The following is a 27,997-nucleotide window of genomic DNA, read 5'->3' as shown; positions in this document are numbered from 1 at the left end:
TGTGTGTGCGAGTGCACATCCGTCCCTCCCCTCCCCCCCCCCCCCCAAGGCAAGTCACCCCGCTCACGGAACCGGAAAACTCCCCACCCCCTCCACCAAAAAACCCACATCCCCCCCCCCCTCCGACGAAGCAACCATTGGTCGCGAAGGCCTGAATCCCGTGTGCATGCCTGTGCCTGTCTGTGCGTCCATCGACATGCCAGCGCCCCTGCCCCCGCAAGTGTCACATCGTCTTTATATATATATATATATATATATATATATATATATAATAGAGGGAAACATTCCACGTGGGAAAAATATATTTAAAAAGAAAGATGATGAGACTTACCCAACAAAAGCGCTGGCAGGTCGATAGACACACAAATAAACACAAACATACACACAAAACTCAAGCTTTCGCAACAAACTGTTGCCTCATCAGGAAAGAGGGAAGGAGAGGGAAAGACGAAAGGATGTGGGTTAAACCCACATCCTTTCGTCTTTCCCTCTCCTTCCCTCTTTCCTGATGAGGCAACAGTTTGTTGCGAAAGCTTGAGTTTTGTGTGTATGTTTGTGTTTATTTGTGTGTCTATCGACCTGCCAGCGCTTTTGTTGGGTAAGTCTCATCATCTTTCTTTTTAAATATATTTTTCCCACGTGGAATGTTTCCCTCTATTATATTCATATCATTAATTTCCCCTCTCCCTTAAAACCCACATCCTTTCGTCTTTCCCTCTCCTTCCCTCTTTCCTGATGAGGCAACAGTTTGTTGCGAAAGCTTGAGTTTTGTGTGTATGTTTGTGTTTATTTGTGTGTCTATCGACCTGCCAGCGCTTTTGTTGGGTAAGTCTCATCATCTTTCTTTTTAAATATATATATATATATATATATATATATATATATATATATATATATAAAAAGAAAGATTATGAGACTTACCAAACAAAAGTGCTGGCAGGTCGATAGTCACACAAACAAACACAAACATACACACAAAATTCTAGCTTTCGCAACCAATGGTTGCCTCGTCAGGAAAGAGGGAAGGAGAAGGAAAGACAAAAGGATATGGGTTTTAAGGGAGAGGGTAAGGAGTCATTCCAATCCCGGGAGCGGAAAGACTTACCTTAGGGGGAAAAAAGGACAGGTATACACTTGCACACACACACATATCCATCCACACATACACAGACACAAGCAGACATTTGTAAAGGCAAACTTCCGCCTCGACTGACATCTCCGCCCAAACTCTTTGCCTCTGTATATGTCTGCTTGTGTCTGTATGTGTGTAGATGGATATGTGTGTGTGTGCGAGTGTATATCCGTCCTTTTTTCCCCCTAAGGTAAGTCTTTCCACTCCCGGGATTGGAATGACTCCTTACCCTCTCCCTTAAAACCCAAATCCTTTCGTCTTTCCCTCTCCTTCCCTCTTTCCTGACGAGGCAACCGTTGGTTGCGAAAGCTAGAATTTTGTGTGTATGTTTGTGTTTGTTTGTGTGTCTATCGACGTGCCAGTGCTTTCGTTTGGTAAGCCAAATCATCTTTGTTTTTAGATATATTTTTCCCCACAAAATTCAAGCTTTCACAACAAACGGTTGCTTCATCAGGAAAGAGGGAAGGAGAGGGAAAGATGAAAGGATGTGGGTTTTAAGGGAGAGGGTAAGGAGTCATTCCAATCCCGGGAGCGGAAAGACTTACCTTAGGGGGAAAAAAGGACAGGTATATACTCGCACACACACACATATCCATCCGCATATACACAGACACAAGCAGACTTACAAATGTCTGCTTCTTCACTGTGAGTCCAGATCATGAAGATGTCATCAATAAATCTGTACCAAACTTTGGGTTGGCAGGCCTGGGTACCAAAGAACGTTTCCTCTAAGTGACCCATGAATAGGTTGGCGTATGAGGGGGCCATCCTGGTACACATGGCTGTTCCCTTTAATTGTTGGTATGTCTGGCCTTCAAAAGTGAAGAAGTTGTGGGTCAGGATGAAGCTGGCTAAGGTAATGAGGAAAGAGGTTTTAGGTAGGGTGGCAGGTGATCGGCATGAAAGGAAGTGCTCCATCGCAGTGAGGTCCTGGACGTGCGGAATATTTGTATATAAGGAAGTGGCATCAATGGTTACAAGTTGTGGTTACAAGTTGCTTTAACCAACACTTTTTCGCGTTTTTCAACACCAGATCTCCAGTTGCTTTCTAGTTCACCTTTATCTCTCCCCATATATTTTTATTTTCATTTTCATTTCAGCCTCATAGCACCCCCACAATGACCCCATTAAGATTTATTTACATTCCCTCCGCAAACATGCCTTTGCCCTAGCCAGTTTACGCTCCCATATTTTATTTTCTCAGGCTTGTCTGACATTGGCATTACCCCCAAAGGCCCTCACTTAAAGCTCCCATCTCTGGCTGGAACCCTTCTTTCCATCAGTCCCTATACCAATTCCAAACTGAACAATCCATTGCGCTCACCCACCTAATCCTTCACCTACACATCAACTCAGCCAACGAACACACCCGTCAACTCATATCCTTAATAAAAGTCCTCAGTCTTTCCTCTCCCACATCCACACTGGCTGTTCAGAGCATCCTCCTACAGGCCAACCGCAAATTAGAACAGCATGCCACCCTCCACCTCAAAAAACTATCCAATCTCCTGGTTTCCCACCTCCAGAAAGGCAACTCACACACCCTTCACAACCTTTCCAACAAACCTCAACTTCCTCTCATTGCACACAAACCCAGTCTCTCCCATCTACTCATTCTCCCACTTCCAGCTCCACTCCCTCCAAAACCTCAAAATTCCAATCAACACAATCTGGAACCACCACACCCTAATTCAGTAGTTAACCTTTCCTCCAAACCTCTCTCCCAATCCGAAACCTCTGTCCTATCCAAAGGCCTCACCTTCAGCCCCACTCCCAGATTCAACCAAACAGCGCTTGTCAAAGATTTACTGCCCTACACTCGTACTCTCTGCTGGAAATACCACTTTGCCATGAAGAAAAATGATCCTAATCCTACTACTCATGATCCAAATCCCCAAGACACTATCCAAATTGAACCCTGCCTGGAACAGTTCCGTCCTCCGTCACAGCGGGACACACCTCCTCTTCCTCAAAATCACCCTCTCCATACCTGCCAGGAATTTCTGACTTCCAGCCTTGCCTCTCAATCCTTCTTAAAAAACCTTAATCCTACTCCCAACATCACCACTGCTGAAGCCCAGGCTATCTGTGATCTGAAGGCTGACCGACCCATCGTCATTCTTCCAGCGGACAAGGGTTCCACGACCATGTTACTTGATCGTCATGAGTATGTGGCTGAGGGACTGCGTCAACTTTCAGACAACACCACATACAAAGTTTACCAACGTAATCCCATTCCTGATGTCCAGGCGGAGCTTCAAGGAATCCTCAGAACCTTAGGCCCCCTACGAAACCTTTCACCTGACTCCATCAACCTCCTGACCCCACCGACACCCCGCACCCCTACCTTCTACCTTCTTCCTAAAATTCACAAACCCAATCATCCCGGCCATCCCATTGTAGCTGGTTACCAAACCCCCACAGAACGTATGTCTACCTACGTAGATCAACACCTTCAACCCATTACATGCAGTCTCCCATCCTTCATCAAAGACACCAACCACTTTCTCGAACGCCTGGAATCCTTACCCAGTCTGTTACCCCCGGAAACCATCCTTGTAACCATTGAAGCCACTTCCTTATACACAAATATTCTGCACGTCCAGGGCCTCGCTGTGATGGAGCACTTCCTTTCACGCCGATCACCTGCCACCCTACCTAAAACCTCTTTCCTCATTACCTTAGCCAGCTTCATCCTGACCCACAACTTCTTCACTTTCGAAGGCCAGACATACCAACAATTAAAGGAAAGAGCCATGGGTACCAGGATGGCCCCCTCATACGCCATCCGATTCATGGGTCGCTTAGAGGAAGCCTTCTTGGTTACCCAGGCCTGCCAACCCAAAGTTTGGTACAGATTTATTGATGACATTTTCGTGATCTGGACTCACAGTGAAGAAGAACTCCAGAATTTCCTCTCCAACCTCAACTCCTTTGGTTCCATCAGATTCACCTGGTCCTACTCCAAATCCCATGCCACTTTCCTTGACGTTGACCTCCACCTGTCCAATGGCCAGCTCCACATGCCCGTCCACATCAAACCCACCAACAAGCAACAGTACCTCCATTATGACAGCTGCCACCCATTACACATCAAACGGTCCCTTCCCTACAGCCTAGTTCTTCATGGCAAACGAATCTGCTCCAGTCCGGAATCCCTGAACCATTACACCAACAACCTGAAAACAGCTTACGCATCCCTCAACTACCCTCCCGACCTAGTACAGAAGCAAATAACCAGAGCCATTTCCTCATCCCCTCAAGCCCAGAACCTCCCACAGAAGAACCCCAAAAGCGCCCCACTTGTGACAGGATACTTTCCGGGATTGGATCAGACTCTGGATGTGGCTCTCCAGCAGGGATACGACTTCCTCAAATCCTGCCCCGAAATGAGATCCATCCTTCACGAAATCCTCCCCACTCCACCAAGAGTGTCTTTCCACCGTCCACCTAACCTTCGTAATCTCTTAGTTCATCCCTATGAAATCCCCAAACCACCTTCCCTACCCTCTGGCTCCTACCCTTGTAACCACCCCCAGTGTAAAACCTGTTCCATGCACCCTCCCACCACCACCTACTCCAGTCTTGTAACCCGGAAGGTGTACACGATCAAAGGCAGAGCCACGTGTGAAAGCACCCATGTGATTTACCAACTGACCTGCCTACACTGTGAAGCTTTCTATGTCGGAATGACCAGCAACAAACTGTCCATTTGCATGAATGGACACAGGCAGACAGTGTTTGTTGGTAATGAGGATCACCCTGTGGCTAAAGATGCCTTGGTGCACGGCCAGCACATCTTGGCACAGTGTTACACCGTCCGGGTTATCTGGATACTTCCCACTAACACCAACCTGTCAAAACTCTGGAGATGGGAACTTGCCCTTCAATATATCCTCTCTTCCCATTATCCACCAGGCCTCAATCTCCGCTAATTTCAAGTTGCTGCCGCTCATACCTCACCTGTCATTCAACAACGTCTTTGCCTCTGCACTTCTGCCTCGACTGACATCTCTGCCCAAACTCTTTGCCTCTGAATATGTCTGCTTGTGTCTGTATATGTGTGGATGGATATGTGTGTGTGTGCGAGTGTATACGTGTCCTTTTTTCCCCCTAAGGTAAGTCTTTCCGCTCCCAGGATTGGAATGGCTCCTTACTCTCTCCCTTAAAAACCACATCCTTTCGTCTTTCCCTCTCCTTCCCTCTTTCCTGATGAAGCAACCGTTGGTTGCGAAAGCTTGAATTTTGTGTGTATGTTTGTGTTTGTTTGTGTGCCTTTTGACCTGCCAGCACTTTCGTTTGGCAAGTCACATCATCTTTGTTTTTAGATATAAAGATAATCGAGATTTATATTTAATGTTTTTAGCAGTAGCTAAACAAGTTTTAGCAAACCTGTTTTCAGCAGTGGCTAAACAGTTTTTAGTTAATCTTTCTTATGTTAAGTGCAATACTGTCTACAAGATATGTAAATATTTCATTGATATAAGACTAGGAATCTTCATGATTATAAGCAATATTGTTTCAGTCTCCTAAAGTAGATTACTGAAATATGTATTTACCATATGAGTTTTGTGACATATGTATAAGTTTAATCAATATTGCTGGCATTCTTCTTAATAATGGAGACTATCTGGCTGTATTTATCAGACACTTCTTTGTGAAAAATTGAAAAATGTAAATGGCTAACTCACTTGTTATCATGTTGAACATATCTCCTCATGAAGCAGTCCTTCAAGTATATGGAATGAGTCTAGGATATTTACAGATAAAACTACTGCCAGGAAATGTTTCTGTATCCTATATTAACACATTTTACCCAGTCATAACTCATGTGATATAACCAGCAAATGATGGAATATATTCAGAGCATAGGACATGATGTAATCAACCAATGGCAACAACACTGTTAAGCAGAGCAGACACAAAGTAGCCAGTGAAATAGACAAGAAAAAGCAGCAGACCAATCCATGGCACTTAATGTATAACCACCAAACACTTCCAACTCATCTTAAGTCAAAGAAGAGCTTTGTCCAATGGACACTACCCCTAGAAGCCCAACTTGACTCCTTGCACTCATCTTCTACAAACCTGTGTTCAAAGAGGAAATCACACAAGGGCAGCAACTAAAGTGTAGTACATGGAGAGCACTGAATACATTAAGAACAGGAGGCACAAAATGCAAAGTAAACACAGTTAAATGGGCTACTCTGAAGAGACCAGCGTGAATGTGGAGAAACACGGACAACTGAAGATTTGCTCATGTGCTCGCAGATCAAATTTGTTTGCACAGTGTAAGATCTATTCTTGTGCAATGACAAGGCCATTAAGGCTGCAGAGTTTTGAAAGAAGAGAGTTTAGATGTTCTTGCCAAGACACTGAAAGTAAAGTAAGTAAGCACATAAATAGAAGAAGTTAATGGTTTAAATTAATATACATTTAATATAGTTACATCATAAACCTAAGCTTTCTCATATAAATTGGTCATAAATATCTTTTTTGCTTTTTTCCAGGGGTAGGATCATAGGATTACAGCTTAAACTGCAGTAACTGAATATTTCTGACAAACACGATTATAAATTTCACTGCTGAGCACCAAACATTTTGTGGGTTACCCGGCTTAATAAATGTTCTGTTGAACACTTTGACTTTTCCACAAAACATCCAGTTACTTGTAAAACTGCTCAAGAACTCACCTTGCACTTTTTTCTGAATGATAATTATATTTTTTGCCATCATTACTGCATAACTTGTAACCTACGAAAGAACTAAAACAAATACAAAAATTAACCTTGAATCTTGGTCATTTTTTAGCGTGTGTTACCCTGTAAGGTAAGTCCAACACAAAAGCACCAGAAAAATTTTAAATAATGACATAAATGGCTGGTCTCCTTGGCCCAAAACTTTTTGCAGTGGCTGGTCCTTAAAGTGTTATATTTTGAATGATATTCAAGTGCTCCATGATTTCAGACATTCATCACACATTCTTACAAGTAACATAAAATAACGCTTCTCAAATCAACATTCACAGTATTTTTCCATAACCTGTTAGAAATGTAAACAACAGTTGTGCCATCACATTCATTGGAACAGTTTCCTGTTACAAAATGCTGCAGAGTCTTTATCCTATGACCTTTGACACATTTGCTATTGATAGATGCTTGTGTATGCAATGTGTTTTGATGTTGTAAATGGCACATTTTCTTTGTAACTAAAGTTTTATTTAGGTGTTATTCTCTCATTTATGTTCTGTTGCTGTGGTACTATTTTGTAGTAATACACTGAAGCAAAATTCTTAGCGTGTCAGTTTCTATCGGTCAAAATTACAAAAAATTATCTGAAATCTAAAACAATAAAAAATTGCCGCAATTCTTAAAAAATTCCAGAGTTTTACCACATTTTCCCTGGATGAAGAAATTCTCAGGCTGTTCCCAGATTTCCTGTTTGTCCTGGGGCATATACACCCTGTAATATAACTGCAGAATAGTTGCTACTGTAAAAAGGTGGTACTATCTCAGCTATATCAGGTCTCTTTTGTTTAAACACTATTGCTTCATAAATATTTATGTCACTAAGTGCTGACAGTCTAAGAAAGCTATTTACAACCTTTAAGAATGGAGAAATATTTACAGTGATTGTTACTACTTACTGTGCTCCTATGAAGAATTTTCAATGCTTAGGTGCGCAAAACCCTCATAAGCTTTAGAAGTGACTAACATGAGATTTTCCTAATTTATTGTATTATGAGGGCTGTTCAAAAAGTATCTGACGTTTTTTCATAAAATCAATCTTTATTCAGACACAACTGTTTGACACTAGTCACCTTTAAAGTAGCCCACTTCAGCTTCTACACATCACTCCCAGTGCTGCTACCACTGCTGTAAGCATCTCTGGAAAGCCTCTTTTTGTATGGTGTGCAGCTGCTCTGTCAAATTCTGTGTAACATCTTCCCTGTTCTGGAATCTGGTCCCTTTCTGAGTAATTTTCAGTTTAGGGAAAAGCCAGAAGTTGCTCGGTGATAGGTCAGGGGAACAGGGAGGCTGACAAATCATAGACATATTGTGTTTGACCAAAAATCTCTGACATAACTGAGAAGGATGAGTGGGTGCAGTATCATGGTGAAGCTGCCAGCTCTCTGCTGCCCAGAAGTTCTGGCTGTTTGTGGCTAATTGCTTCACAAAGGTGGTGCAGAATATGTTGGTAGTACTCCTTGTTGATTCTAGTACCTTGTGGGGGATACTCATGATGGATCATGTCATTGGAGTCAAAAAAAGACAGTAAGCATGACTTTCACATTGCTGAGGACCTACCTCATTTTTCTGTGTCTTGGGGATGATGAATGCTTCCATTCTGATGACTGGAAATTTGTTTCTGTTTCACACCCATAAACTCTGGACTTATCACCAGTGATCACTGTGTTATGGAAGTTGGGGATACTGTTCACAGAATCCGGCATCTCCTGTACGATCTCTGACTGAAGTTACTTCTGTTCAGTTGTTAGCAACTTTGGCACAAATTTTGTTGAGACCCTCCTGCGGTCCAACTGTCCCATAAAAATGGAATTAATAGATCCAATTCTAATTTTGACCTCATCTGCAAGTTCTCTGATCATGATCTGTCTGTCCTGCATCACTAGGGCCCTTAGTGATCAATAACAACCTCATTTGCCGGTGCTGGGGGCCTATCTAAACATGCTTCACTCTTTATTTATGAGTGGCCATCTTTGAAGCAATTGTCCCACTTCTTTATCTGTGAGGTACCGATTGCTTTGTCCCTAAACACTTCTCGAATCTTGAAGATTGTTTCAACTTGAGAATTACCAAGCTTGAAACAAAATTTGGTGCAGTGACATTGTTCCACTTTTTCTGTTATTTTACCCACAGCACAAAATCTGATCAACTTTTTCTGTTATTTTATCCACAACACAAAATCTGATGACTACCACTTACACCTGTTCACTTGTCAGCAGCTAGCCAGTGACTGGTTATGTCCATAGTCATGGAAAAAAAAGAACAGGAATGCACACTACATATGCCTACAAACATAGAGACTGCACATGCCCTGATACTTTTGTTAGTTTCAACAATAAAATATAAGGTTGGATACTTTTTGAACAGCCCTCTTACATCTTCCAATAGAGTAACAAAGATCTTTGCACTAGAATACAAAACTTCTCTCTGAAACATAAAGAGAGATGCTTCTCTTTACAATACAATGCAATCTGGGAACAACATACCTGAGATACACCAGATGTGGTGTTTGCACCTGCAGGACCACATGTGTTATCAGTAGCATCGTCCTGGGCAGTCTGTTTCACCATGCCACCAATAGCAACAGACAGTGTGACTTTCAATACATACTGGAAAGCTATCCCCAGAAATCCAAGAATTGCAACAGCAGCTCGCAAAGGAATAAGTGCTGTAAAATTTTTTATACTTTTTTTTAGCCCATTCAAGAAATCCATAAACCAAAAGAAAATGATGTACAATCTACTAGAACTTAAGCTCTTCTCTTGTAAATCTCAAAGAAGACAATAAGAAATGAATTTAATGTTCATACACAAGAAGGTATTATATTTAGCTGTTACTGCCATCTTTATGTGTAAGGTTGAGCTCATTCATAGTGGCAAAACAGTACAAATTGTATCTCTAGACCAATCTCCAAGGCATCCTCAAATAGATATGTTAAAACATCATTTCCAATAAAAATAGATCTTCTTTGAAATCACATTAAGGAAGCGGTCAACACTATTTTAAGCTATTACAAAGTTTCATTTTAGAAAACTAGGACCTATTTGGACAGTAAGTAAAAATAAACATTACTGTCAAAAGAACTCTCATAGTTTTATATCAATTACCTGGAAATGATCTGCAGTCATTCATGGACTTAATGTTGCATTACCTGGAAATGATCTGCAGCCATTCGTGGACTTAATATTCCCAAATTATGATGGAATTTTTATGGCTAACAGTGCACCTTGTCACCGGAGCACAATTGTTCGCCACTGCTTTCAAGAACATTCTGGACAAACAGAGCAAATTATTTGGTCACCCAGATCACCCAACATGAATCCCAATGAACATTTACAGGATATAATCGAGAGGTCTGCTCATGCACAAAATACTGCATTGGCAACACTTTCACAATTATAGATGGCTATAGAGGCAGCATGACTCAGTATTTCTGCAAGGTACTTCCAATGACTTATTGAGTCAATGCCACTTAGAGCTGCCGCACTGCCAGGCAAAAGGAGGTCTGACATGATACTAGGAGGTATCCCATCATTTTTAAAACCTCAGTGTATGGTATACATTCACTGTAAAAAAAACTTCTAAAGAAACATAAGCAGCCTCATAAAAAGGTGTAAAACAAAGCCTTGGGCTATAGATAGAAAGATGATGAAAGAAACACATTTCGCTGAGAAGAAGGCAATGTGTGATGCTTACCATGGTGATTACAGCAGAATCTTATTGAAAGATCTCTCAAAAAAACCAAGTAATTCTGGTCATATTTAAAGGCTGTTATTGGCACCAAAGTTAGTGTCCATGCACTTATGTATGAGAAAGGAACAGCAGAACAAAAGATTCCATCTTCAAAAGGTCCTATACAAAGGAAGTTACAGATGTATTGCTCCAATTTACTTCTTGCACCACTGCAAAGATGAGCAATACAGATATTACTTCTGTGGCATTGAGAAATAGCCAATATTGCTAAAATTAAACAAGGCTCCAGGGCCCAATGGAATCCCTATTACTTTCTATACAGAATTTGAAGCTGAGTTAACTGCCATCTTGGCCATAACATAGTGTAGAACCATTGAACAAATGTTGTGCACATTGATTGGAAGAAAACACAAGTCATGCCCATCTAAAATAAAAGTAGTGGAATTGATTTACAACTCTGTTGTTTGTCACATTGACATTTTCTGTTGCACAATTCTTGAACATATTTTGAGTTCAAACATAAATAATTTATCTCCAACAAAATACCTGGCAATCAGCATGCATTCTGAAAACATCAACCATGTGAAACTCAACTTGCCCTTTCATCACATGCCATTCTGTAAGCTGTGGATCAAGGAAAGCAGGTGGCTGCAGTATTTCTTATCTTCTGAAAAGCACTGACTCAGATCCACAGCAACAATTATTAGCAAAGGTATTCTTATATGGGATATCAAGAAACATTCATGATTAATGACCTCACTGACAATATTAATAGTAAACTCAGACTTTTTGCAGATGATGCAGTTATCAGTAATGAAGTGCAGCCTGAAGAAGGCTGGACAAATATCCAGTCAGATCTTGATAGGACTTCAAAGTAGTGCAAAGGTGTTCAGGAATGTAAAATTGTGCAATGCACAAAATTCAGGAAAGTAGTATCCACCGGCAATGGCATCAAACCACAACTGGAATCATGTGACTAACAAAAATATGTGGAATGCAACAATCTGTAGTGGCTGGACAAATTCAATTTAATTTTATCCATATTTGACAGCTTCAAATATGACTGTATTCTATACACTGGAGGTATGTTTTATTAAGGACACAATGCATTTCGGACCCTGTGGGTCCATCATCAGGTGTAATTCACATCGTGTTCTTAATAAAAGACGAAAACCTGTGACTGAAGGAGTTTTTTAATTCATACCTCCAAAATCTATGGTGGTATGAAATGGAATGATCACATAGGGTAAGTCATAGGTAAATACCTAACAGACTTTGGTTCTTTGGCAGGATAGTGGAAAAATACAGTAAGTCTACAAAGGAGGCTGCTCACAACTCTTGTGTGTTCCATCTTACAATATTGCTCTAGTGAACGCAACCCATACTGAATAATTCTAACAGGAGACATTGAACATATGTGAAAAATCTTGGGATATTCTTCAACCCCCTCAATATCACTCCCATAAGGGTGTGAAAAAGATCAGACTAATTACAGCAAGCAGCAAGACATTTATGCAGGCATCCTTCATGCATTCCTGCCCAGCTGGAATGGGCTATAACCCTAACACGTGGTGCCACAGTAAGCAACCTCTGCCACACATTTCACAGTGGTTGATTGATCATTTTTTATTGGTCCAGTTATATCATACAGCACAAATTGTACGATTGAGCCGGCCGGAGTGGCTAAGCGGTTCTAGACGCTACAGTCTGGAGCCGTGCGACCGCTACGGTCGCAGGTTCGAATCCTGCCTCAGGCATGGATATGTGTGATGTCCTTAGTTTTGTTAGGTTTAAGTAGTTCAAGTCCTAGGGGACTGATGACCTCAGAAGTTAAGTCCCATAGTGCTCAGAGCCATTTGAACCATTTGTACAATTGATACTGAACAGGTTGACAGAATGTGCACATAGATGTAAATCAGTTTGGGTTCCTGTGATGTGTAGGAAGACACAAATTGATGTTGACCCTATGCTTTACCTTAGAAAAGAGGCTGAAGAAAGGTAAATGCACATTTATAGCATCTGTAGATTTATAAGAAAAGCTTTTGATTATGTTAACTAGAAAACACTCTTTTTAATTCTAAAGTTCTAAGGGATAAAATACAAAGAGAAAAATGCTATTTGCAACTTGTATAGAGGCCATCTGCAGTTATAAGAATCAAGAGACATTGAGTCATACCAATAGCTGACAACAACAGTATATTTGGTTGATATTAGAACATTTAATTGTTACATTTTGTAACTTATAACACTTGGAAATGATGTGCACATCACAAGTCAATGATCTTAAAAATGATTTGTTTCAGAATTGATCTAACTTATTTAAAAGTCCTCATTCTCACTTTTCAACAAATGTTTGACTTTTTTTCGAAAGCTTTGTAGAGGATGCAGCAACATAGCTTCCTGATTTCAAAACATAATAAAACACATTTTATGAATCAGATTTTTATTTCTGTCCATATATTAGCCTTCAGGTCTTCTAAGGTCTTTAGACAGTTGACATAAATGATAAATGCAGGACTTAAAAAAAAGAGAAAGAATCACAAGGGGGCAAATCATGGGAGCACCTGGCCACTATAAATCAAAAAAATGGCTCTGAGCACTATGGGACTTAACTTCTAAGGTCATCAGTCCCCTAGAACTTAGAACTACTTAAACCTAACTAACCTAAGGACATCACACACATCCATGCCCGAGGCAGGATTCGAACCTGCGACCGTAGCAGTCACGCAGTTCCGGACTGAAGCGCCTAGAACCGCTTGACCACCGCGGCTGGCACTATAAATCACCCCTTATTGAAATGAGGCACTCTGGGAAGTGTTCTCTCAAAACAGCTATCAATGCCTTTGCAGTGTGAGCCGTTGCTCCATCCTGTTGAAACCAAATGTTCCCTCAGTTCACAGGAGTTTTAAAAATTTTCATTACGTTTTCATAAGATTTTAGCATGAAGTATTTGATAGGTAATTATTATTATACATTTTAACTTGATATAACTCTGTTTTATAAATTTTTTAAAGTTACTCCCCTACTTAATAACTCACCATTGCTGTGAAACTGGTGGGTGGTAAGAAAATTTTACTACTGACAGAGACACAAAAGTGAACAGTATATAAAATAGGTTGACTGTACCTGATGTAGATTGTGTGGAATCAAGTGATGCTTAGCAAATTTGACTGGTAAACAAACACTAAGAGTAGTAGATGAATTTTGCTGTTTGGACAGAGCACTAACTGATTACATCCAAAGTAAAGAGGGTATAAAGTTGCAGACTGGCAACAGTAAGAAAAGCTTGTCTGGAGAAGAGAAATATATTAAAATTGAGTATAAATTTAAGAATTAGAAAATCTTTGTATGAAATATAATCTTTATGGGTACAAAACAAGGACAACCAAGAGAACAGACAAAAAATGAACAGAAACTTTTGAAATGAGTTGTTACAGAATAATGCTCAAAAGTATGTCGGTAGATCAGGTAATTGATGAGGAGGTACTGAATGTAGTTAGGAAGACAAGAGCTTCATGACACAGCTTTATAACTAAAAATTATTATTATATTCAGATTACATACTGGATTCCTTGCGAGCAGTGTTACTTGAAGTCATGTTGCCAGCTTTGATAATGAAATGGTAATCACACTCTGAAGGTTCACTCTATGGTTCACTTTGTTTTTATTCCTCTGCTTATCTTATCTTAAGAAGAAGTAGTTTTGTAGTGGCTTGTTAGATTAATGTACAACATGCAGAGACCTTAAAGAAAATGTAGTTATCAGCTGAAGAGGAGTATTACTTGTGTATCATTTATCTGGCATAATATTGCCATTAGCTGATAGGACATTTGGCTCTCATATCAGATTTCTATGGTTTCAATATTCATACAGAAATAAGTGTTAGTCACATTTACACAGCATGAACTTAAGTCTTCTATAAATTATCCATACTATAGTCAACTATGAAAACATTATTATTATTATTATTATTCCACCCCCCCCCCCCCCCCTCAGTGAGTTTGAGCTTTTCCAAGATTGCTGATTTTTTACATCTGAAATACTACTAAGGCAACAAACATATGTAGCTATTAATATACTGAAGGTTTTAGTTTATTGACTATGAGCCCAAGCTCATTCACACCAGATTTAATTAAGTGATCAGACCTGCAGGTGGCTATCACAGTGTGTGGGTGTGTACAAACACACACATACACACCTCCCTGCAGTTACATTGTCCTGGTTGACTAAATGTGCACATGCTGTTGCTCAGTGGGAATGGGAGTTGATTAAGGTGGAGTGAGTGAGGGCAGAAATCTGGTGCAAAGGGAGGGAAGGCAGAGTTGGAAGGAAGATTGGCTGATGGATGGGAGGAAGAGAGAGCGTGCAGGCAGTATAACTGTGTCACAACCATAAGCTCACCCTTGCACAGACAAGGGGAATTGCACTTGGCACACAATGATGTAGAGGAGTGGATGAGAAAGGGACACAGAACAGAGGAAGAGAGAGACTGCAAGTAGGTGGGTGTGAGTATTGAATGAATGAATGAAGTACTGGGCATAAAAACAGGGGTGGAGCTAGACACAGGGTAGGGGCTAAAGGAGATTGAGCCTAGGATGGTTATGAAATAAAATGATATGCTGTAAAGATGATTTATGTATATGTAATTTAAAGAAAGTGGTATTTGAGGATTCAGATTGCACAAGTTGTGAAACAGTGATTGAAACTCAGCATTTTTTGGTCAGCAGCATGTCCTGTCACTTTGTGGCCAGCTCTGCTTTTGGCTACGGTTTAGTAGTGGCCACTCACTTAGGTGGGCAAGGTTGGTAATCACACCTATGATAGGATAGGATAAGCTGGATGGGTACACGGAATAGATCTTGTAGCTATATCTTCTGTAGGGTTATGACTGTTGTGGCAATGGTTTGGGAGTAGATGTGTTATAATGATGGACCAAGGTATTTCATAGTTTCCATGTTTTTCATTTCCAGATATTATGGTAGGTAGTCAAAGTCCTGTCAAACGATGTGATTAAATTGTTCCAGGGTGATATTGGGGGGGAGAGGAGATCTTTTGCATCTTGGTCATGGGACTAGGGGTATGTGTAGATATTGGGACTAGGGGTATGTGTAGATATTGCACAGCAGATCTGTTTGTGGACTATGTTTTGTGGGTAATGATTATCCGTGACAGCCCTGGTAAGACCTTCAGTATACTTGGGGTAAGAGGCTCTTTGTGCCACTGCAGATACATATTGCCCATGTAATCTGTTTGTGTTCTAGGATGATTGGGATTATAGATATTGAAACGGAGATACTGCTGATTGTCAGTGGATTTGATACGGACAGAAGTTTTAGAGTGCCATTAGAGAGGTGAAGATACATATCTTGAAGATGGCACACGGGGCTGAGGATAAGCAAGTGGACAGGAAAGGAGTTGTTGAGCCTATGGAGGAATGAGAATAGAGTGTCTTGGCTCTAGATCCCAATCATTATGTGTTCACAGAAATATATTATATATTTTTTAACAAATTACAATGACCAAGAGCTACCCAAAAGGCACATTCATAAAAGCACAGTGATGGAGAACCAGAGCATGAATTTTTGAATTTTGAGATAGATAACAAGTTGGATGCCATTGGCATGTTGTTAGGATGATGAAAGGCAGTATTCAGCATGTCTGATGGGAAAAAATATATCTCATTATATCAACATCCATATTGAGATAAAACTCCTAGCATATTTTGTATACCTTCAGTCCATGTCATCTTGTGGAATAAACTTCTGGAGCCATGAACCATAAAGGCTAGCTTAAGTATGCAAAAATCATACTGACATGGTTCTTTAAGTTTATACAACATAGTTAGTACTGTGCGTATCCACATCTTCACAGGTCTTAATCATCCAAGTAATTATTATTGCAGGTATAAGTTGATATCTCTCTTTCAAATTCTGAAAGTGGCAGGGGTCAAATACAGGGAGCAAAAGGCTATTTACAGTTTGTACAGAAACCAGATGGCAGTTATAAGAGTCGAGGGGCATGAAAGGGTGGCAGTGGTTGGGAAGGGAGAGAGACAGGGTTGTAGCCTACCCCGACATTATTCAATTTCTGTATTGAGCAAGAACTAAAAGGAACAAAAGAAAAATTTGGAGTAGGAACTAAAACCCAAGGAGAAGAAATAAAAACTTTGAGGTCTGCAGATGACATTGTAAATCTGTCAGAGACAGCAAAGGACCTAGAAGAGCAGTTGAATGGAATGGACAGTGTCTTCAAAGGAGAATATAAGATGAACATCAAAAGCAAAATGAGAATAATGGGATGTAATCTAATTAAATCAGGTGATGCTGAGAGAATTAGATTAGGAAATGAGACACTGAAAGTAGTAGATGAGTTTTGCTGTTTAGGGAGCAAAATAACTGACGATGGACAAAGTAGAGAGGATATAAAATGTAGATTGGTAATTGCAAGAAAAGCGTTTCTGCAGAAGAGAAATTTGTTAACATCGACTATAGTTTTGAGTGTCAGGAAGTCTTTTCTGAAAGTATTTGTATGGAGTGTAGCCATGTATGGATGTGAAACATGGACAATAAATAGTTTAGACAAAAGAATAGAAGCTTACAAAATGTGGTGCTAGAGAAGAATGCTGAAGATTACATGGGACGACCATGTAACTAATGAGGAGGTACTGAATAGAATTGGGGAGAAGAGAAATTTGTGGCACAACTTGGCTAGAAGAAGGGATCGGTTGATAGGACATGTTCTGAGGCATCAAGGCATCAACAAGTTAGTGAGGGTATAAATTGTAGAGGGAGGCCAAGAAATCAATACACTAAGCAGATTTAGAAGGATGCAGGGTGCAGTAGTCACTTGGAGATGAAGAAGCTTTCACAGGACAGAGCAGCATGGAGAGCTGCTTCAAACCAGTCTCCGGACCGAAGACCAAAACAACAACATTAACAAGTTGATATCTGCCCCCTTGAAGGTTTATGGTGACAGAAAAAGAGAAGCATGAATAATACTGTCACAGATACATGTAGCAGACTAACCACTAAATAAAAATGAAAAATGCATGAGCCCGTGGGATTGCAACATATTACAATTTCAATAATAATCATTTGAAGTAGTGTCCATGCACCATTCATATTGTAGTAACAGTTCGCATTGTTATTATTAATAATGGCAACTGTTAGTAAATAAAGGCATCTGTGTATGTTACCAATATTTCCTCAGTTATTTTTTTAAACATGAGCAGATAACCACCACTAGGTACCACTAACAGGACAGTTGAATCAGAACATTTGTACTGAATCTGACAAATTTAGAGAGATTGTCGTCCAAAATTTAAAGAATCAGATGAATTTGAATAACAACTAGTACACATATGACAGGGGTATATATCTTAGACTCTGTAGCTACAAACAGGGTGGACTTTATCAATGATGGCAGTATAGAGACAGGGATTAGTGGTCATGCTGTTACCACAGCAACTATGGTTGCAAAAGTTAATAAATTAGTTAATCTGACAAATTTAGAGAGATTGTCGTCCAAAATTTAAAGAATCAGATGAATTTGAATAACAACTAGTACACATATGACAGGGGTATATATCTTAGACTCTGTAGCTACAAACAGGGTGGACTTTATCAATGATGGCAGTATAGAGACAGGGATTAGTGGTCATGCTGTTACCACAGCAACTATGGTTGCAAAAGTTAATAAATTAGTCAAGAAGGCTTAGAGTGTTTCTGCTAAAAACAACAGATACACAGTTTTTAGCTTCTCAGTTAGACAATGATCATTTAGTTTCAGTGTGATGTTCATGGAGGTATTGTAGGTAAAGTTTAAACAGATTGTAAATTATGCTCTGGACAAGTATGTGCCTAGTAAGTGGGTTAAAGATAGAAAAGACCCACTATGGTTTAGCAATGAAATTCAGAAAATGCTGAGGAAGCAAAGGCTTTTGCATGAATGCCCAAAGCATACAACAATCACCATCATCATACCTTAGCAAAAGATTTACTGAGAACTGAAGAAAATTCTGGTCCTAGGTAAAATCGCTAAGCAGGTCTAACGCCTCCACTTAGTCACTCATTCACCAGTCTAGTGTGGCAGCTGAAGATAGCAAAACGAAAGCTGAAGTTTTAAACTTCATGTTTAAGATATCCTTCATGCAGGAGTATCATACAAACATAATGCTGTTTGACCATCACACAGTGTCCCATATGGATGACATAGTAATAAGCATCCCTGGTGGAGAGAAACAATTGGAACAGTTGAAAATAAATACGTTGCCAGGTCTGGATGGAATCTTAGTTCAGTTTTACAAAGAGTACTCTGTGGCATTGGCTCCTTACACTTATCACAAATCTCTCACCCAGTACAAAGTTCCAAGTGATTGGAAGAAAGCACAGGTGATTCCTGCATATAAGAAGGGTAAAAGAACAGACCCACAAAATTACAGATCAATATCCCTAACATCAGTTTGCTGCAGAATTCTAGAACATATTCAGAATTCGAATAAAATAAATTCCCTAGAGACCAAAAAACTTATGTGCACAAGTCAGCACGCTTTAGAAAGCATAGTTCATGTGAAACTCAGCTTGCCCTTTTCTCATATGATATACTGCAGGCTATCAATGAAGAGCAATAGGCAGATTCCATATTCCTAGATTTCCAAAAAGCATTTGTCACAGCACCCCACTGCAGACTGTTCACGAAGGTACGAGCATACAGAATGGGTTCTCATGTTGTGAATGACTTGAAGACTTCTTAAGTAACTGAACCCAGTAAGTTTTCCTTGATGGCAAGTGTTCATTAGAGACAAGGGTATCACTAGGAGTGCCCCAGAGATGTGAGATACGACCACTATTATTTTCTGTATACAGAAATGATCTGGAGGACAGAGTGAGGAGCAAACTGTGGTTGTTTGCTGGTGATGCCGTGATGTACAGGAAAGTGTCAAAGATGAGTGACTATAGAATGATACAAGATGACTTACACAAAATTTATAGTTGGTGTGATGAATGTAGAAAAATGTAAGTTAATGCAGTTGAGTAGGAAAGACAAAGCCATAAAGTATGGACACAGCAAAAGTAGTGTCCTGCTTGACTCAGTCATGTCAGTTAAGTATCTGGGCAAAATGTTGCAGAGTGATATGAAATGGAATGAGCATTTGAGGATTATGGTAGGGAAGATGAATGGTTGACTTTAGTTTATTGGAAGAATTTTTGGAAAGTGTGGTCCATCTGTAAATGAGACTGTATAGGATGGCTAATGTGGCCTATTCTCGAGTACTGCTCAAGTGTTTGGTATCCACACAAGGTTGGATTAAAGGAAGGTATCGAAGTACTTCAGAGGTGGGCTGCTAGATTTGTTACTCGTAGTTTCAAACAACATGCAGGGTTACAGAGATGCTTCAGGAACTCAAATGGGAATTTCTCTAGGGAAAGTGATGTGCTTTTTGAGGAACATTAGTGATAAAATTTAGAGAACTGGTACTTGAAGCTGACTGCAGAATGATCTTACTGCCACCAAATACATTTCACATAAGGACAATGAAGGTAAGATACAAGAAATTAGGGATCTTACGCGGGCATATAGACAGTAGTTTTCCTCACTCTATCTGCAAGTGAAACAGTAAGTAAAGGAAATGACTAGTGGTAGTACAGGGCACCCTCCACCATGCACTGTACAGTCGCTATCTGAACATGTATGTAGATGTACATATAGAGTTATCTGTGATGCCAATAACAACTTGTGCTGTCAGACAGAAACTAGCGTATTTTCCAAGGAAGCCAGTATATTGTGATTTTACATAAAATTGCATAGCAAATGAAAATATTTGTACAGTCATCTGTCAATTAGTCTGGACTTGCATTAAGAGGCAATAATAGGAAACTTTCAATTTTAAATTCCAATTTTGAAGGTTCATCATCACTATTGGGGGGGGGGGGGGGGAGACAGTTTGACTGCTGCACAAACTCTTCAATGAATGGCAGAAATAATCATCCCTGTTACTGAAATATCATTTGAGTTGCAGAGAAATATTGAACCAACGACTGACAGAATACATATCAGTTATACTAAGTTTGCCAGGGAATCAACCCCCTTCTTAGGTTACATTTAATGTGAACTTCTCAATGACTTAAGAAAGTACATGTTACTTTTGTTTATAAGAAGAATGATGAGAAAATTTGTAGACCAGGATCATTAATAATCTGTGTATTATGTGACTCTACAATATATTCTAAGCTTTAATATAATTACATCACTAGAGAGAGAAATGTCAAATAAAAAGTCAGCATGGATGTTAAAAGCATCACTCATGAGTAAAGCAGGTCATCTTTTATTTCATATGATATCTCACAAATCACAGTCATGAGTGAATCTATTCTTGGATATCTGAAAGATGCTAAAATCAAACTGCACAACAGGACCTAACCATGGGGCAAGATAATTCCTCACCAAGTGAACAAGCACAGAGGGAACACAAAGAAATAGAAAGAAAAAACGAAAGAAAGAAAGAGAGGAAAAAAGATGGTTTAAGGACTACCAGCACAGGTATATGCATCTTCAGTACCACTTGTATCTGTGTCTTCTACCTGTGAGAAGAAGCCTTTCCCATGACCTGCAACTGTAAACACAGTGTCATATCTACAGTGCTATTTCATCCAAGTACCATCATAAAGAAATAACTACTACCAAACAGATATCTATCATTAATATTGTTTATGTATCAACAATGCGCTTGGCTCAAACAGCTGTCACCTACACAGCTCACTCATATTCAACAATGAGTTCCTACTGCTTTTTCATTATGATATTGTAGGATCTCAAAAGTCAGCCAACAGCTGCTGCAGCAAATGCTATATTTGACTGAAGTCTTCTGACCTTTATTCATTTCTGCCAATTGAGGACCAGAGAAAGGCATGACAGTAAATGAAGCAAGAAGCAAGTGTGAAGGGGAAGTCCAGCCAGTACTTTTGCTGCTCCCATGTTTCAGTTGGTACAGTCTGCAGTGTAAATAAAAAAGAATCCTAAAATGAACCTTGTATAGCTGATAAATAATACTATGGGCTGCTACTCATTGTGCCAGTAGATAGCTACATAAGTTCTGTCATTGCTTACAGAATGTACTGCTTAAGCATCTGATGTTGTAACCCCACTGGGTGCAGGCCTTATTTATGTACTGGGTATTTTGTTTTTCCTGTAGTGTTAATGAGACTTTGGCACATGCAATGTCATCATAAGCCTTAATCTTCTTTGCTAATTACTTTGCTAAATGTTTTGTATGCAAATTTTTCATGAATATTGATAGTTGAAGTAATATTTTTCAGTACTGTCTCATTTTTATTAAACCTACTTCCAAAAATATAAAATTTTACTAAATCTTCATAGAAAAAAATGAAGGTGGTGGGGAGGGGGGGGGGGCAGATTTTGCAGTTCTGCTAGAAGCACAGGATCCCTTTGGCATGGCTCTGTCAAACAATATATGTGAAGTACATGTCAGAGGTATGAAAGTATGGAGCATCTTCAAAAATGTGTGGTTGGATCAAATAACTTTTGGCTGATAGAGCCATGCACATTTCCCTAGATGGCTAGTGTCACAATCAGAATGCAACAATTATGTAACAGCTCTGTGGCTGAATAGGAGATGATATCCTGTGCATGACATGGTCTAGGCTAAGATCAGAGCATATTTTAATCAGTATAGATAAGAGCGGAACAGCTATGAGAAATAAGTGATCAGATAATTCTGTTGGAAATCTTATTATGTGAACCTGCAGCCAATAGATAATGTATATGATAAAACAGTGACTGGCAGTCGGGAAAGTTATCTGTTGATACAATGTCAATAAATCTCAGTTTTTATCTTTTTATTTGACACTTGAAACGGGTAATCACTGTTGTCATCTGATTTGCTGTTCTTATCAGTGATTGGTGCAGATATTTTAATAATGTATAAAGCACATGCAGCTTGTTTTATCATTTTGTAACTTCTGAAAACTTATACTGCATATCACAGATGATTTTTACTTACCAGTACAGAATACTGTATCACAGTTAAATGTTTTCAGCTGTTCCATTTCTTTATCATGTGCTTGTTACTGTGAATAGGAAATGAGATGTCACATAGGAAACAAAACCCACACTGCAATCATTCAGTGGTTTGTAAAATCTGACACAGTGTGAAATGAAATCATGAGTTTCTCTGCTTCACTAAAAGTTTTTGACACTGGACAGAAAATTTTGAGCAACAACATTCACACTTTGTGAACATAAGATGCCATTGTATGTGAAGAACAAAACCCTTTGCAAATATACATCTGAATCATCACTTGAGGTCTCTAATCTTCATGAACATTTATATTTATTAAATGTAACTCCTATTGTGCACCACTAGAAACCAATGCAGTAGTTACTTTGTGTCCTGAAATATACATCTGAATCATCACTTGAGGTCTCTAGTCTTCATGAACATTTATATTTATTAAATGTAACTCCTATTGTGCACCACTAGAAACCAATGCAGTAGTTACTTTGTGTCCTGATAATGCCTGAAAAACAAAGAAAACTATTTACCTGATGCTCTGAAAGTACTGTTTCTACCAACATTTAAGATGTCTCTAAATATAAGGAGATTTCTGTTTTGCTGAACATTCTTGAGAATTTTCTTATTTCTAACATATTCAGACTAATCAAAGTAAAAAATTAAATAGTTTACATAATTAGTTTACTTTTAACTCAGTGCCTGAGATAATAGTCTGCTGAATCACTATTTTCAACATTACCATTATCATCATCATCATTTCTAGGATCATTGTTATTGTCATTTATAAGCACACCCTGATTGTGTTCTCGTGCTCCAGCATGTATTCACATGTCAGCAGAACTTGCTGTTGTAAGTACCTACATTATAATAATCCTTAAGTAATGGGGAAGTCTTCACTGCATTTATTTTCTACATACTGCAGAACTTGTTGCTCCAATCCATGTAATTTTCCCTTCTTAAATCCTCTTACAGTTTGTGTAGGTAACTCATGTCTTTCAGTGCATTCTTCATCCAAAGTCACATACAAATATTCACTTCTGTGACATTCAACTTTATTCTGGCCACACAGCTGTTTGTGATCTCTGCATGAACCAGTCATTAACCTCAAGCTAGCAGATCTTTGAATCTCATTACAATCACAACTATGGTTTGCACCCATTCTGAGTCACTATATTTTATTTGCAGATTCAACAATGAAACAAAACTGAATGCTATGCTTGCCTTTAAGAATATTGGTATTGGTATCACAAAATTCAAATGATAATTTAACAATAATGTGAAACAAATCCAGGCCTACACATAAAATCCAATGAATAATGAATATTAATTTTAACATTTGGTATCATGGAAGAAATTAACAAAAATTAAGGCCAGCTGACATGTTGTAGCTCTATTTCCCACCTACAGAGTTCTGAGAAATTGGTGTCTAGAGGAAGAAGCCAGATGGCACATGTGGTGAAACAGGCACTGAGGTCATGGCTGTCATAACGTAGAGCATGCTGTGCAACAAGATACTGTGTGTTGCCGATATTCAACCTCTGCCTACGCCCATTCATCCTAATTGATAACTTGATGGTAGCCATGGCAATGTAAAAGGCCAAACAGTGTTTACATAACAGCTGGTATATGTTATGTGCCATTTGATGGGTGGTTCTTCCTTTGATAATATATGTTTTGCCAGTTACAGGGCTGGTATAGGTAGTGGTAGGAGAGTGCCTAGGCCAAGTCTTGTAGTGGGGATGGTCACAGAGGTAGCAGCCACAGAGTACGGAAATGGATACAGGAGACTAGGGTCTGACAAAGATATTGTGGAGACTGATGACAAAGATATTGTGGAGACTGAGAAGATGACAAAAAGCTATTCTAGTTGTGGTGAGCATAATCTCAAACAAAATGGACCTAATTTTAGAGCAAGATTTTAGGAAGTCATGGCCTCATCAAAGTAGTTGATTAATACATTCAAGACCAAGCTAATACTGAGTGGCAAGTGGTGTGCCTCAAAGTTGTTTTTGGAGGGATCAGCAGCACCAGTGTTGGATGTGATGGCATGGGAAATCTGGTTTTGAACTAGGCTGGTGGGGTAATTACATCCAGTGAAGGCTGAGATGAGAATGGTGGTGTATTGCTGTAAAGAGCCTGCATCTGAACAAATAGGTTTGCCTTGAATGCCAAGGCAGTGTGGGAGGGAACATTTGATGCAGAAAGGATGACAAGTATCAGAAGGAAAGTACTGTTGTTTGTTAGTAAGTGCAATGTGAACAGAATTGTGTAGCCGGCCTTTGATGAGCTTGAGGTCAACATCAGGAAGTGGAATGGTATTCAGAATAGGATCATGTGAAATTTAATTGGTAGAAGGTATTTAGAGATTCCAGGAAATTTAACAGACTGTCCACATGGCAAAGACGTCATCAATGTATCAAAATCAAACCAGGGGTTGAAGGCTTACAGATCCCAGGAAAGCCCCCTCCAAGCACCCCATGAAAAGGTTAGTATAGAAAGGAGCCGTCCTGGTTCCCATGGCCATACCCCTGATCTGTTTGTATGTCTGCCCAAGTATAAAGTTGATTAAGGTTAGCAGGTAGGACATCATAGGTGTGGAATCAGATGGGTGCTGACTGAGGAAATGTTCAGCAGCAGACAGACCACGTACGTGGAGGATGTTGGTACAGAGGGAGGTGAAATCAATGTGGATAAGCAGTTTGGGAGTGGGATGGACACAGATGTCAGATGATTTAGAAAATGTTTGGTGTCTTTAATATAGCAGGTAAGTCTTTGTACTACAGGTTGTTGGTGCTGATCACCTAAAGCAGGTGGAGGTTCATTGGGTGCTTTGAATCCAGCAACTGTAGAACATCTAGTCTGAATAGATTTTTTATCCATCCAATTACTTCATATTGTCAAAAAATTATTATTTTTGTTGTTATATTTCATGTTTGTTTGATATTTTGTAAGTAAATTGTAAAATGTAATTCTTTCTTCTGTTCAATTTGTATTATCAACATCATTATCTTTCTTTTGTGTCTGTACATTGCAGATATAAGAAGTAACTTCTTTCATGGTTTTCATGTTGTTTTTGATTTTATAGAAACATTTGAGCAGAAGATACAAAACGCTCATGGTTTTACAAGATTTTCAGTAATGAGCTCTCTTACAGTTTTGACTAAATTTAATACAACTTAAAACTGAAATTAGTAGTAATTTAAATGAACTATTCAGATTAGATCCACAACTTTTACTGTTCTTCACACTGCTGCCTGAGGTCAAAGTTGGAGAAAAATCAACAACGAATATTTTTCTACAACTTTGTCATTGCACTAATTTTTAAGTGAGTAATGTACCTACTTATACAAGGTGCCATTTGGCAGCTCTGTAAAGTTGTTACTTGTTATCAATTCTACCATACTGCAGTGGTTTTTTGTGAGTATTCAGGAAGTTATTAATATGTAAACATTGCAGCAAAACTTTTGTTTTTAATAAAGTTTGCACTTAAATGGTTTGTTTGTTTTTTAGACTCTTTGGACAACATTTATTTTAAAAATGTTCTTGAATAATACTATTGTCAAATATTCACAAACCATCATTTTAACAAGTGCATTTCATATAAGAAAACTAAAATTAACAGTATAGCTGTTGCTATCTTTAACCTGTCTGCAAAGTAATGCTTATAACAATTAAAATATTCAATTTTGGCAATATAATGTAATTGGCTATATAAGAAAACTCACCCCTCTTTGTACCTCTTCAACCTTTCTTCCAGAAGAAGGAGCCACTGACTCCAAAACCTTGCATAAATATAAACCTCTTCTATGTGTGTGTTCTCCTGCCACTGCTTGGTGGGTAGATTTTTTTCTTATCCATCCAATTACATTTTACTGTTTTTAGACATAGCAGTCCACGAAAAACATTTTTACTACTGATATAGCTAAATTTGTTATCTTGAAAGAAAGCTAATATTTCTACTTTTTTATGTTGTCAGAAAGAGATTGCTAATATATTCCAGATTATATTACAAAAATAACAGCAAGACAAATACTTTCACCTTTATTGGACATATGCAATTCATTCTTATCATGTGGTGCCTTCCCTCAGAACTGAAAATGGTAAAATTAAAACCCCCATATAAAAAAGGTGATCATCAATGTATGGGTAACTATAGGCCTGTGCCTCTATTGTCAAGTTTTCAAAAATTATTGAAAAAGTGTTCCTTTCAAAACTATGTTCTTCGACAAGAATAATATTATTTCTGGATGTCAACATGGCTTCAGACCACAGCAATCAATTGAAACAGGCACTTTCAATCTGATAAACCATGTCTTAAATGCAGTGGGCAGCTACAGGAATATCTTAGGTTTATTCTTGGACCTAACAAAAGTTTTTCGTGTGATTGATCATTCTGTACTCCTGAGGAAGCTTGAATGGTATGGTGTAAGAGGTGTGCCAAATCAGTGGATCAAATCGTATTTGAAATATCGCTCTCAGGTAACTGAAATTAAGTACATGGAAGGAAATGAACTCCAGGTACACCTTTCAGAACCATGTGGACTAAGTCATGGTGTTCTACAAGGCTCCATTTTAGGTCCCTTTCTTTTTTGGGTTTACATTAATGATTTCCCATCACACGTTAGGGATTCTGAACCAGTACTGTTTGCAGATGACACCAGTCTATTGATTGAAGGGAATAAAGAATAAAATTTTACTGCATCTGCAAAAGATATTACAAAAGGAGTGTCTGAATGGTTTAACAGAATCAGGGTAATAGTCAATCCCCAAAAAATGGTACTCATGAATTTCCACACTGATCAAAATAAAGATGCGGCACAACCTGTAATATGTATAGATAACCAGAATGTTAGTGCTGTCAATGAAACTAAATTTCTCACGATTCATATCCAGGAAAATCTTAAATGGAGCATTCATATCACATCCCTAAATTCAAAACTATCAAAAATGAGCTATATAGTAAGAATTCTTTGTAACAATACTAGTGCAGAAACAGTTAGGGCTGTATACTTTGCTCGTGTACATACAATACTTAAGCACGGCATCATTTTCTGGGGAAATGTACACCAGGCCATAACAGTTTTCAGAAAACAAAAGGCAATTATAAGAGTAATGAAACAAGTGAGAAGCAGAAAACCATGCAAACCTTTCTTTAAAGATCTAAAGATCCTATCCCTTCCCTGCATTTATATAACGGAAGTAGTCATGCATGTCAAAAAAGCATACTGAGGAAAGAAAACTTTTTTCCTCCAAACAAAAGTGTCCATGATTACAGTACCAGGTCAGACAGTGACATACATGTTAATCATTGTAACACCACATTATGCCAAAAAGGCGTATACCATGCAGGAACAAAACTTTACTACAGATTACCAAGACATAAAAATCTCTTCC

The 27,997-nt window shown here is 38.9% G+C and overlaps 1 protein-coding gene across 1 annotated transcript in view; it reads right to left on the bottom strand.

Annotated features, from left to right (window-relative positions):
* LOC126095219 (putative inorganic phosphate cotransporter) overlaps window positions 1-14,185 on the bottom strand; it is a 98,409-nt gene extending 84,224 nt beyond the window's left edge. Inside the window, exons 1-2 of the mRNA XM_049909958.1 lie at window positions 14,137-14,185; window positions 9,366-9,547 (exon numbers count right to left, since the gene is read on the bottom strand). Of these exons, the coding sequence (XP_049765915.1) occupies window positions 9,366-9,547; window positions 14,137-14,170 (216 nt within the window). The 5' untranslated portion in view covers window positions 14,171-14,185. The remainder of the gene's footprint in view (window positions 1-9,365; window positions 9,548-14,136) is intronic.
* Window positions 14,186-27,997: the final 13,812 nt, after the last annotated feature.

The sequence above is a fragment of the Schistocerca cancellata genome, chromosome 8 (assembly GCF_023864275.1).
Source record: "Schistocerca cancellata isolate TAMUIC-IGC-003103 chromosome 8, iqSchCanc2.1, whole genome shotgun sequence".
Classification (NCBI taxonomy): Eukaryota; Metazoa; Arthropoda; class Insecta; order Orthoptera; family Acrididae; genus Schistocerca; species Schistocerca cancellata.
This window is presented reverse-complemented; position numbering and strand designations above follow the sequence as displayed.